Raw genomic sequence first — 12,876 nt, 5'->3', positions numbered from 1 at the left:
TTGAAAATAAATTCCACCTTCTACCGTATATTTAGAAATCTCACACTCAAAGTCCCTTAGCAGCACAAATAAAATAAAAAGATAAACATCAATCTAAAACCGTTTTAATTGCATATAATAAATTTGATAAAGTAATTTTGTTTTCTAAAAATAACCTCCCTACCAATTTCAAATCACGGAAAAATTCCAAATCTAATTTATTAACAAACTAATAGGTGTATCAAAAAAGATTCAACAAAAGTTTTAAAGAAATTTAAATATAAAATAACAAAAACAATAAATTAACAATGTAATGATAACGATTTTACCTGTGGCTTTGAAGCTAGGTATATAGCTATAGAAGATACCTATAGGACATAAATGTAACATTTGCTGACAAAATAATCAAAAAAGTCTTAATAAATAATTCAAAATAATAACAAAAAAAAAAAAATAAAAGTTCTATTCAAAAATAGGGGTGATGTTTTATTTTGTTTGATATCATGTACCTCAGACTTTAGACTTTTTAGTCAACTTAAAGCTAACCAAAAAAAAAAAATAATAAATAAATAAAAATAGACGGAAAGAAATAAGAACAAGAAATGTCTAGACGAGTGATTTTTTTTATTATTATTATTATGGACGATATTTTTTTTTTCTTTTTGATATATGTATAAAGAAATAAACAAAATATACAATTTTTTTTATTGGCCAACGCCCCCCTTTATTTCGAGGTTTCCGCCGTTAACGCCACCGCCGTCAAAACACATAATTTACTGTCACTTTCATGTTTGGAAATTTAAGAGACAAAAATCATAGACGTTTTCACATTCAAAGATTTGTTATGCTACTTAAATGAGATGACTTCCGTTGGCTCTAATCTCAAAACCTATGTCCAGACGTTTTAAACTCTGAGGAGATGGAAAAAAATAACGTTTTTGAGGGATCTTAAGCTTTTAAAGTTCCTATCAAATTCATCTTTTGACTTAAATCTAAGGACATTGAAACTTATGTCACTAACTTACAAAACTAACGGTATATTTTTATATTTTACAAACTATTTTTATGAATATGGATAAATTAAGGATATCAAAAATTATGTCACTAACTTATAAAACTAACGGTACATTTTCATACATACTTTAAAAATAATTTTTATGAACAAATTTATGAAATTTTACGTACATTTTTCATTAAGACAACAATTTTGTAATATTTGTAACTTTTTTATTCATAACTTCGTGGGTTTGTAAATTTATTTGAAAACAATTTTGGCGATTTTATTTGATTTAATTCTTCTTAAGGTATTTTCTATTATTTAACCACTTTTCAACCAAAAGTAGGCGCGCGGTAAAATCCACAAGTGTAGGAGATTAGAGTAGAGTAGATTGGAGTATTTAAAGCTACCTTCTTTTAGATTGGATTTATTTTATTTAATATTATTATTCTTTTAATTCTTCAATTTCTTGAACACACGACGAATCATATAATTCTACTTTTGTTTTTATTTTATACACATAAATATGAGATAGTTATATATTTGTTAAAAATAAAGAGCGAATAAAAACCCCGGCAGTGTGAACGAGACGACAGTCCCAACAACGAACAATTAGGGATATTTTTCTTCACTTGACTTATAAAATATGTAGGTAGGTAGGTTTGTAGGTATAATTTTACTAGACGACGACGACGACTACGGGAAGAAGAAGATGATGAATAAAATTGAACTATAAAAATTTCTTTTCGATTTTTGTTTTTCTTATGATTTAATGTCGTCCTTGCGGAAGGACTTTTAATTCGCACTTAAATTTCCCCCTTTTTTTTAAATTTATTATTTTCTTAGAATTATAAATTTCATCACTCTTTTAACAATTTTTAATAAATTTTTCTATTTATTTTTGAATAACAAGGGGTTTCTTTTTTAATGAGACTACATGTATTTCAAAAGGGGGGAACTCGACTAATTCATTTTGTATTTTTATTTTCCAACCATCTATCCATCCACTAGAGAGCTCGAAAAATTTAACATTATTTTGTTGTATTTTATGTGTTCCAATCCAATTGTGGATCGTATGAGGAATACCTATGAACTTAGCGAAAAAAGCCCACCAAAATCACTAAAAATAAGTTCAAAAAGAGGGGATAAGCTTTTTGTTTCATTTAAGTTTTTTTTAAAGATTATTTGAGAATTTAAATTCATTTTGTGGACTTTCCAGTTTAGAGTAGAAAATACACGATGAGAGAGAGTATTGATTACATAGATTCCACATTCCACAAAAAATAGAGCCAATTCTCTCCCTCTCTTATTCTCATCATAATTTGGTCGATTTTGAAAATGAAACAAGCAGCAAGAAGAAGCAGAAAGAAAAACAAGAAAACAACATAAACATAACAACAAAATGTAAAACCCAAAGATTTTAAGGAGGAAATAATTTGAAAGAAAATATAGGAGAAAAACAAAACAGATAGATGGAATTTTTCTTCTTTTGATTATAAAAAGACAACAGAAAAAATAAAATAAATAATAATAATAAAAAAAAAACTTCCACAGAATTGAAGAGAAAAACAAAATGTTGGTATAATTCAAAACATTGCAAGTGAAAGGCAGGTATTTGACTTGATTTGAGTTTTTTATTTTGAATGTTTGTCTTCACAGAAACTTAACAGCCTTTAGTTTAAAAGACTGGGAGAGGTAAATAAATAATAATACAAAATTTTTAAGGCAAATTGGAGACTGGAGGAGATTATTATTTATAAAACAAAACGATTGATTGCTTGAGGCTTTGGGACACAAAATGTGGCGAAAAGATCCGTGAAAAAATATCTTTCATCTCTAAGACTTCAAAAATTTGGTAACTATATTAATCACACTTTTCCTTTATCCTATCGAAAACCTCCTAATTTAATTCAAACTTAATTTTCAAACAAACTAGAAGTTTTTTTGCTTTTTGAGTGTCGAAAACGGTAGTTTTTAATTTGTTTGTAAATTTATTCCTATGTGAAAAATAGTTGGATACTTTTGTATTTAATATTTCAATGACTTTAATTTTTGGTTAGTTATTTTTTAAAAGTTTTAAAAAGCGTTTTTGAGTTAGTACAGTTTCAGTTCAAAAAGAGTTGAAGCAGAATATTTGTGCGAGTAATTTTTTGTTACAAATTCTAAGCTCCACTTGATGCAGGAAAAACCTATGTTTGTATTTTTAAGCATTATATTTCAAAAGCCTTGTTGAAAATATTTTCCTCATCTTAAAAATAGCAGTTTTAAAATTTTGTTATTTGGAAAATTAGTAGTTCTAAAATGTGATTGATTTTGAAGAGAAGTTAAGTTTTCGGAACTTCTCATCAGGAGAGAAGAAGTTTTTTAATAAATCTTCTTTCCATGTTAAAAATAAGCAATTTTGGAAATTTGATTGATTTTGAAGTGCTGAAGTTTAATTTTCCCGATCATAAAAAAAATAGTTTTGAAACATTTCTTTTCCATGTCGAAAAAGAAGTCTTAAAAGTTTGTTGATTTTAAAGCGTTTGAGTTGAATTTTCTTATCAAACCCATTTACTGAAAATCTTGGCCTAATATTGAAAAATGGAATTTATAAATTTGATTTTGATTTTGCAGCGTTAAAATCTTATTTTCAGATTTAAATTCAAAAAGTTGCTCATCAGGAAAAAATCCATTTTTGAAGTTTAGTTACTTTAAAATTATTTTCTAAATTTGGTTATTCAAAAATCTTTTTTTCACTTTCAAAAATGCAGTTTACAAATTTGTTTGATTTTGCAGCGTCTAAGTCTTATTTTCAAATTTATATTTAAAAAGTTTATCATCAGGAATAATTGCATTTTCGAAGTTTAGTTACTTGAAAATTCGTTTTCATAGTAACTAGACATAGTTTTTAAAAATTTGGTTGATTTTGATTTTTAAGCGCTCAAGTTGAATTTTCAGATTTATTTTTGAAAAACTTCTCATGTGGAACAAGTTTTTAAAACTTGGTTGGTCAAATCTTTTTTTTTTTCACTTCCAAAAATGCAGTTTACAAATTTAATTGATTTTGAAGAATTAAAATACAGTTTTTTTAAAATCTTCTCATCACAAGAAAAAAAGATATTTTCTTAATTTGGTTATTCAAAAACCTTTTTTTCACTTTCAAAAATGCAGTTTTTAAATTTTGTTTTATTTTGCAGCGTCTAAGTATTATTTTGAAATTTATATTTAAAAAGTTTCTCAGTTTCAAGTTTTAGATACTTGAAAATTCGTTTGGCCTTAAAGGACATAGTTTTTAAAAATTTGGTTGATTTTGGTTTTTAAGCGCTCAAGTTGAATTTTCAGATTTATTTTTGAAAAACTTCTCATGTGGAACAAGTTTTTAAAACTTGGTTGGTCAAATATTTTTTTTTCACTTCCAAAAATGCAGTTTACAAATTTAATTGATTTTGAAGAATTAAAATACAGTTTTTTAAAATCTTCTCATCACAAGAAAAAAAGATATTTTCTTAATTTGGTTATTCAAAAACCTTTTTTTCACTTTCAAAAATGCAGTTTTGAAATTTTGTTTTATTTTGCAGGGTGTAAGTATTATTTTCAAATTTATATTTAAAAAGTTTCTCAGTTTCAAGTTTTAGTTACTTGAAAATTCGTTTGGCCTTAAAGGACATAGTTTTTAAAAATTTGGTTGATTTTTAATTTTTAAGCGCTCAAGTTGAATTTTCAGATTTATTTTTGAAAAACTTCTCATGTGGAACAAGTTTTTGAAACTTGTTATTTAAAAAATCTTTTTTCACTTCCAAAAACGCAGTTTTTGAAAATTTTCTCATCAGAAGAAGAAAAGATAGGTATTTCCTTTATTTGGTTATTCACAAATTTATGTTTTCATGTTAAAAGCAGTTTTGAGCTTTGGTTAATCATAAAACCGTTTGAATTAAATTTTCAGATTTATTTGTGAAAATCTTCTAATCTGGAAAAGATATTTTTGAAATTTAGTTGTTTGAAAAATCTTCAGTTTTGAATTTGTTTGATTTTGAAACTTTGTTTTTTTTTTAAATTTATTTTAGCAAAGCCATTTTTCAAATTTTTTTAAAAAACCTTCATTTCATGTCGAAAAAATGAATTTTGAAATTTGATGCGTTTATTTTTAAGACATACTTTTAAAAAGTCTCATCTGGAAAAGACCTTTTTGAAACTTGATAATTTGAAGTCTCTCTTCAATGGAAAAAAGTCTTGAAATTTGGTTTATTTTGAATGGAATTATAACTTTTCTATTCTCTTTCTATATTTAAAAAACTAATCTGCGAAAAATCCATTTTTCAAGTCAAAAAGTAATCATGAAATTTAATTGATTTTCAAAAAGACTTAATTTTTTTGAATCCATTTTTAAAGTCGAAAAGCAGTCTTAAAATTTCATAGATTTTCAATAAGACTTCATTTTTTTAAATCCATTTGAAAAAAATATTTGTTTCTGTATTTTTGCGCCATAAAATATCCAATTTTCAGTTTTCAAAAATTTCATCGGTGGTTCAGTGGCAGAACACTTCTAACATTTTTTCTTGACTCCAACTCTTGAAAAAATTCTTTTTCTCATTTTTAAAGGAAAGAAAATTTTGACTAATTTTGTTTTCTCAGCGAATAACGAGAAAAAGACAAAGTTTTTGAATTTTTGTGTAGTGCGTCACAAAATCTTACCTTAATCGATTTAACTTTACGGACAACAAAATTGTTGAATTCATTTAACCAACTTTTACATTTCATTAGGAGGCTTTGAATTTAAACTCCAATTTGCACAAAAAATAAATTTAAAACACAAAAAAAACTCGTGTTTTTGAAATTTGTTTTTTTGTTGAATTGATGTGAATTTATTTTCGCGCACTTTGCGATTGGTGTTTATTTTTTTTTGTTGTTGTATACACTTTGAATATTTTTCTTGTTTCTTTGAAATTCTTTTTTTTTTATATAATTTTGGTATTTATTCAAAAAATAATCACTTTGTTGTTTTTTGATAGATTTTGCATCTTTGCTGATGCACTTTTTGAATAATTTTTTATTCCTTCTTTGGAATTTTTTTTTTCAAAAACACTTAATTATTTTATTTGGAAGGGGCACTTGAGTGGTAACAACAATTATGGTGGTATAACTGTTGTTGTTTTTCTTTTTCAATCATTTGAGGATGCTTTTTATTTTTTTTATTTGATTGAAGAAAAATCAAAATATATAAAAATTTAACTTGTATTTTTTTAGAACATACAAAAATCGACGAAAAACTGATTTAATTATATTTCCACAGAAAAAAAATAAAATTTATTAAACAGAAAAATTATTATTATTATTTTTTATTGTGTGTGGTGTTGTTTGTGAAAAAACTTTATTTTTTATTTTTCAAAACCAAAATAAAGAGAAAAGTGCATCCGTTGGATTATGACCGCGACGATCAGAGCCTACGAATAAACTGTGAAGAATTGAAATTTGTATTCACGTATATTTTACAAATTTTCAAAGCAAAAATTCGCCACCAGTTTTCTGATTTTCTGTTTCTCTTTCTCTTTCTTCTTCGTCTTTTTCTTCCTTTGCTGTTGGTGCTTGGTTTGGTTTTGGTTGTGCTTGTGGCTGTAGTACGGCTGTGTTTTGTGTCCCGTTTTCTATGTTGTTTGTTGTTGTTGTCTTGCTGTATTCTTCAGTGAAGCAACGGAGAATTTTTGAGAATTGTTCATCCAATTTTTCTCTTATCTCTCCTTCTCTCTTTCTTTCTGCATTTTGTAGTTTGCTTTGCTTTGCCTTTTGCACTGCACTGCACTCTTTTTCCAATAAATTGTATTTGAATTCATTTCGTACGGAACAATGTGGAAACAGAAAATGATTCTCTATCTCAGTCTCTCTTTTGTGATCTCATTTGTTGTGTTTGTTTTTAATATAAATCTTGTTGTTCTTCTTCTTTTTGTTCATCATCTTCATCACACTCCCGCCTCCGAGTCCGAGGGTAATTCATTTGTTTTTTATCAATGAATGTTTGATTGGTTTGTTTTTATTTTCTTTCGTTTTTTATCATCATCTTCAGCAATAAAAAGAAAAATCCACCTTTGTGGAACTTAGATTATGAAATTCTACCGTTAACAAAAAAAAAGAGATTAAATTGTTGCAAATGTGGAATGTGAATTGTTCATTTTGGGGCCACTTTTGTTGTTGTTCTCATTTCAAAACCTACAAGGCTCCTCATTTACCTTTTTTTGAAGAAACAAAAAATGTGTGTATCATAAAATCTGTGTCACTGGATGAGAACACGCTTATTGGAATAAAATGCGTAAACTCATATTCTAGGCTGGCAGCACAGCAGTAGCATAGATGAATACGATCCACACTTCATTTTCATGTTGCATGAAATATTTGTCGATGTTGTTATTTTTATGATGGGAAAAAAGAGCGAAAAATGGAATTCGAAGGATTTCTCCTTTTTTGCAGAGGCCATTGATCGAAAAGTTAAACTAATTAGGATCCATAATTCATTCAAGAAAAATAAAACCCCAAATCCCCACCAAAAGTGGAGTCATCATCATTACTGATAACACATAAGACACAAAACACAACACAAGAGAGACGAGGTGAAAAACAATGACCACGAAAATGAAATGAAAACAAAAACGAAACAAAATCCCACCCAAATCAAAAGTAAAATAGAATTAAAAAAAAAAAAAACTGGAAACTCTTATAAAATTCAGAAAGTGAGAGGAAAGGGAAGAAGGAGAAGGAGAAGAAGTAGGATTCGATGTCGAATTGTCTCGAAGTGTAATCGTAGTGAAAAGTGAAGAGGAACTAGCAAAATGAACGAAGAAAAACCCGAACAAAACAAAATGAATAATCATTGGACTTTGCATTTTGCTTTATGCAGTTGTTGGCTTCATTTTTTCATTTTTCCTTATTTTCTTCTGTTTTATTTATATTTTGTTGTTGTTTTGCTGTTTAAATGTTGGATGAGGGACGTTTGGTTTGGTTTGGTTGCTTGGTTGTTGTTATTATTGTTTTTGTTTTGTTTTGTATGTTTCCTCCACCTTGTTCGTTCTTATTTTTTTTTAAATTTCCTATCTCTTGTGATTGTGTGACTTGTGAGTTGTGTGTGGATGAGGTGAGGAGGTGGTGAAAGGGCGGAGGGAGAAAGGTATTTGAGTGAAAAAATACCGTTGGTATGGTACTTGCGCGCGCTTTACGCTTGGTGCTTGGTGCTTGGTTGGTGCTGGTGATATGGTAGTTCGTTTCGTTAGCTGGTAATAATGATGGTAGGGTAGGGAAAAAATGGTATATTGGCGTGATGTGGATGGATGGTTTGGTTGTTGCCTTGTTTTGTTGGTGATAATTCAAAACCTCTCCTCTTAAAAAATATGTGTCCAGTGTTGTTTTGTTTATTGTTGTTGCTGTTTCATGTGTTTTTGTTTGTATATTCGTGCCTCTTGGAGTTGGATTGGAATTCTTGGCTTCTTGGATAGGTAGTTTTGTTTGCCATTTTGTGGTGTTTACTTCTTTTTTGTTGTTGTTGTTGTTGTTGTTATTTCTTTTGCAGCCAGCAGATTGAGGTCGTCGGCTGTCGCTGTATGTCGGCTTGGTTTTAGTGGCATGGCGCTGCGGGTTGAGTTGAGGCTCTCACTGATCACCATCAATGTTATACTGTTACTCTGTTGCATTTTAGTTAAATTTAAAATTTTAGTGGGGGGTAAAAGTGGCGCCCAACGCGGGACGGCGCGCGGTGAATGGGAAGTGGATGGTTTGTTGGAATTTTTAAAATTATATAATTTGTTTTTATGAGAAGTACTTTATTTTTTGTTGTAATTTTGTGTTTTTGTTTTGGTCGACTGATTGGAATGGGAGAAAGAAAGAGTAAGTAGGAAACTACCTATACAATGTCTGCATAGGTACCGACAATGTGAATCATTTGGTAATGTAGGTTCCATAATTCATACAAATTTGATAGACTGATATAGGAAAGGTAGGTAAGTAGGAAGTGAAAGGAAATATAGAGTCATACCTTCTCACATATTTATCTGCATGCCTTTAAAGTTAATTAACTTCCTTGGTAGGTATTTAACTAGCTAAGCTTTTACTGAAACCTTCCTAAATTCTTTGTACAGACTAGGAAACTACCTTTTTTAATTACCTTCCTCACCTAATACTGCCTTTTAGGTGTCAAAAAGAGGCTCTAATTTCTAGATCTCTAGCGTCGAATGGTCACAATTTAGTAGTTGTACAAATAAGAAAATAAAGTAGCCACTTGCTTCTTTCACAAGCACTCAAGGGGTTATTAGTACCCTTAGGAAAATAGGAAAGGATTTAAAAGGAGATAGCGGTGTACATTGGTCTTAAAGTTCTGAACATCAAAATGGGAGGGAAAAACAGAGTTGGCCAAAGCGTTCCACATTCTTGATGTGCGATTTAAGGAAGAATCTCTATACATGACACTACGCTTTAAGTTGAGCTCAAGGGTAAACTGATGAGCATTCCTGGAAGTGCGAGTATTACGGCTGAATCATTTAAGAGGTGGAATGCAACTGGCTAATTCGACAGAACATTGTTTATAAAAATATCGATAAATCAACGAAAGGCATGAAACATTGCAGCGGTGTTCTAGCGATGTTAATGTTTCGATTATAGTTCTATCGCCTATCATTTTTAAAGCCCTTTTTTGAATTCTAAGAGATTTAAACTTATATTCAAGTTTTGGACGAATGAAAGCTTTGTAGATTATAGTCAGATCAGAAGGGGTGACACATTTCTTGCATCTTCGGAGAAGTCCTAAGCACCTGGCAGCATTTTTGCGATATTGAATATGTGCTCATTTCATAAGAGGTGATCTGTAATACACATACCGAGTGCTGATAGTTTATTGGTTTCCTGGATAGATAGTGGCATCGGGGTTGCCTTACGCTTCAATGACAGGAGACAGCATTGAGTTTTCGTAGCATTAAATTCTACACGGTTTTCGATTCCCCATTGTACAATGGTGTCAAGATGAGAATTTATTGAGCTTATCATATGCTGCCGTTGAAGTTCCACATCCGAAGGACAACGATGTGAATTTATAAACGAGTATGAGAAGCTGAGGGTACTGTCGTCGGCTAAACAGGTTAATGGATTTGAATTGGCAGACATAAGATCATTTATGAATATAATTAAGAGTGTCGGAGACAAAACGGAGCCCTGGGGAACACCAGCATTTATTTTATGAATTTCAGACTTGTAACCATCCAATACAACTTGTATTGAACGGTTAGAAAGGTAATTTCTAATCCAAGGAAGAAGAGATTCATCAATACCAAAAGCACGCATTTTCGATAAGAGAGCTTGGTGGTAAACTCAATCAAATGCTTTTGAAATATCAAGGGCGATAATCTTACTTTCTACAAAACGATGTAAAGATTTGTTCCACTGTTCGGTGAGATGAACCACGAGATCACCAGTGGACCTATTGCTAGGAAAGCCATACTGTCGGTCATTAAGAAGCTTCCGTTCTTCGAGATATTTCTTGAGCTGATAATTAATCATATGTAGTACCCGTAGCATGATGGTTAGTGCGTTGGACTGTCATGCAAGAGGTCTTGGGTTCAATCTCTGCCTGTGCCACCATAATTTAAAAAAATAATTTTCGCGGGTACTGCCTCTTGCGAGGAATTGACAATTCCTTCAAGAGTAATTCTTGTCATGAAAAAGTGCTTTCTCAAACTAGCCGTTCGGATTCGGCCTTAAATTGTAGGTCCCTTCCATTCCTGACAACAGTACTCGCACACAGGAATGGTTGAGAGTTGTAAGTCACTAGGCCCTGGTTCACAACGGACTGTTGCGCCACCCCATTTGATTTTTGATAATTAATCATCGTTTTCATGACCTTGGAAAGAAGGGACGTAAGTGCGTGCAATTGCAGTTTTCCATTCATTCGGGAAGAGACCTGTAGAGTAGGAAAGATGGAAAAGTTTACGCAGTGGTTTTGCCAGCGATGAAGAACACCTCTTCAGAACAATTGGGGAGATACTCTCCGGGCCAGCGGATTTGTGTATGTCAAGGTCTTTCAGTACTCTTGCAACTGCACGAGTGCAAAAGAAGTTTCGTGCCATAGAATCATTTACGCTCTCAAGAACAGAAGGACTCATGAAACTTTCCAGTAGCGTCGAATTAATAGCAAATTGTGCTGCAAGCCAATTGGCTTTATTAATCGAGCTTACATAGTGAGTGTCATTGTGGACGAGTGTTGGAACCGAGGATGACGTGGTGTTTCGAACGTTTTTTACAAATGACCAGAATTTTTACTACCTTTGGGACATTGTAGTATTTTTTGCCCTAATTTCTGATCAGGCCAAAATTTGGTTCATCGAATATCACCATTACAGGTCTTTCTAGCTTGTTTGAACTTATTCCGGTTTTCCTAAAGACTTCATTGAGACCGTCCCAGTTGGCTTTCTCATATTGCCAAACGGTTCTCATAGGAGTTTTTTCTTTAACTGAGTTTTGTTGCCATGGGAATTTTGCAGATACGATACAATGGTCTGATGTTCCTAGAGTGGTAATAATTCTTTGAATGGAGTCAGACAGAGCATCAAATTCGTAAAAAAGGAAGGTCTGGAATTAAAAAATCAATTAATTACTAGTCTGTTAATTCATTTTGAATTAAAAACATTGTATTCATAAGTAAGTTAGTGATTTCTGACTCTTAAAATTTTAAATTCATAAGCTACTAAATGACTTTTGAATTAAAAATTCGTTCAGAGATAGTTGATAGATTGGAAATCCTTAAGCTTGTTTGGACTACATAACTGTTTAAATTATGAACGGCAATAGTTTTTAAGTTTTGGAAATCATAAAATGATCGTGCTAAATTTTCCAATTCATGAGTCTTATAATCATAATGCACCATAATCATAATACAACCATTAGTTTATGATTAACATTTTTTTTTTCAATCATAACCTGTTGAAGACTTAATCGCCTGAACAAAGTAGGTAGAGCTCGAAGCTTAAGAAACGTTTAATGGCTGAAACACAAACACGGTTCAGCTTAGATTTCGCCTGACGATTACGAGTTCAGCCATAGAAATTCAATGCATTCTATCACAATGGAGCTTCGATTTCACGTTCCGTTTGACAATCGTAAGGAAAAGAACGGAATGTAACGTAATGTGACTCCAAGAGGAAGGGCTCTAGTTTAATTATCTGAACACTTGCTTTGTCTGACAGCTCAACAGCTGTAAAAAAATGTTAAAAAAAAACAAAATATTTGCTCTTTGGAGGGATGAAATAATAGAAGTGTCATTCAAAGCAACCTCGAAGCAAGGCCACCGTAACGCAGACGAAGCATAAGCTAGAATGTGTTTGTGATTCAGCCATAAAGCAGCTGTCATTCAAATCACACAAAGAAAGCAAAGGATGTCCACAATTGTTAAGCACTCCAAGAATTGAAACTTGATCCCTAAACTATCCATATAAACCATACAAATGTCAAAAATATGTACAACAAGAAGTCGAAAGTAAAAATTTAGCCAACTTGAGCTACAGTTTCCGCTTCAACTTAGGCTTTTACTACGCATTGTAGCGATGTGTGTTATTTTCGTACTTTTCAACTTCAACAGTACCACAACTCTGGCTATAGAGGTACCTGTCTTGCCAGAAGTCTGAGCTCAATCCCATTTTTCAAGGGTTCTACCCTATTTGGGGATTTGACAAATGCTCCAAGAGTAGTATTTCTTATATTTCTTGTCATAAAAACTTCTTTCTCAAATTATCCGTTCACATTACCTATTAAAACTTTAGGTCCGCTTTATCCCTGAAATTTTTCACACACAGGCATGCTTCATAGGTTTTAGGCAAAATGCCTTAGTCCTTGACGAGTTTCTACCTTTTTTTTTGTATTTATTAGGAGATGTACTTCTTTTTTGCATTTTCTCA

The 12,876-nt window shown here is 31.2% G+C and overlaps 1 protein-coding gene across 3 annotated transcripts in view; it reads right to left on the bottom strand.

Annotated features, from left to right (window-relative positions):
- LOC129946054 (3-phosphoinositide-dependent protein kinase 1) overlaps positions 1-12,876 on the bottom strand; it is a 59,029-nt gene that overhangs the window by 20,351 nt on the left and 25,802 nt on the right. The window contains exon 1 of one of the 3 annotated variants that reach the window (XM_056056078.1): positions 5,651-6,434. The exons of 1 other annotated variant lie outside the window; for it this stretch is intronic. In XM_056056078.1, the coding sequence (XP_055912053.1) occupies positions 5,651-5,716 (66 nt within the window). In that variant the 5' untranslated portion in view covers positions 5,717-6,434. Of the gene's footprint in view, positions 1-1,164; positions 1,982-5,650; positions 6,435-12,876 lie in introns of those variants that run through there. One more of the 3 variants, XM_056056080.1, reaches the window with a different exon arrangement.

The sequence above is a fragment of the Eupeodes corollae genome, chromosome 2 (assembly GCF_945859685.1).
Source record: "Eupeodes corollae chromosome 2, idEupCoro1.1, whole genome shotgun sequence".
NCBI classification, from domain to species: Eukaryota; Metazoa; Arthropoda; class Insecta; order Diptera; family Syrphidae; genus Eupeodes; species Eupeodes corollae.
The sequence above is the reverse complement of the archived record's forward strand: the minus strand, read 5'-3'. Positions and strand labels throughout refer to the sequence as shown.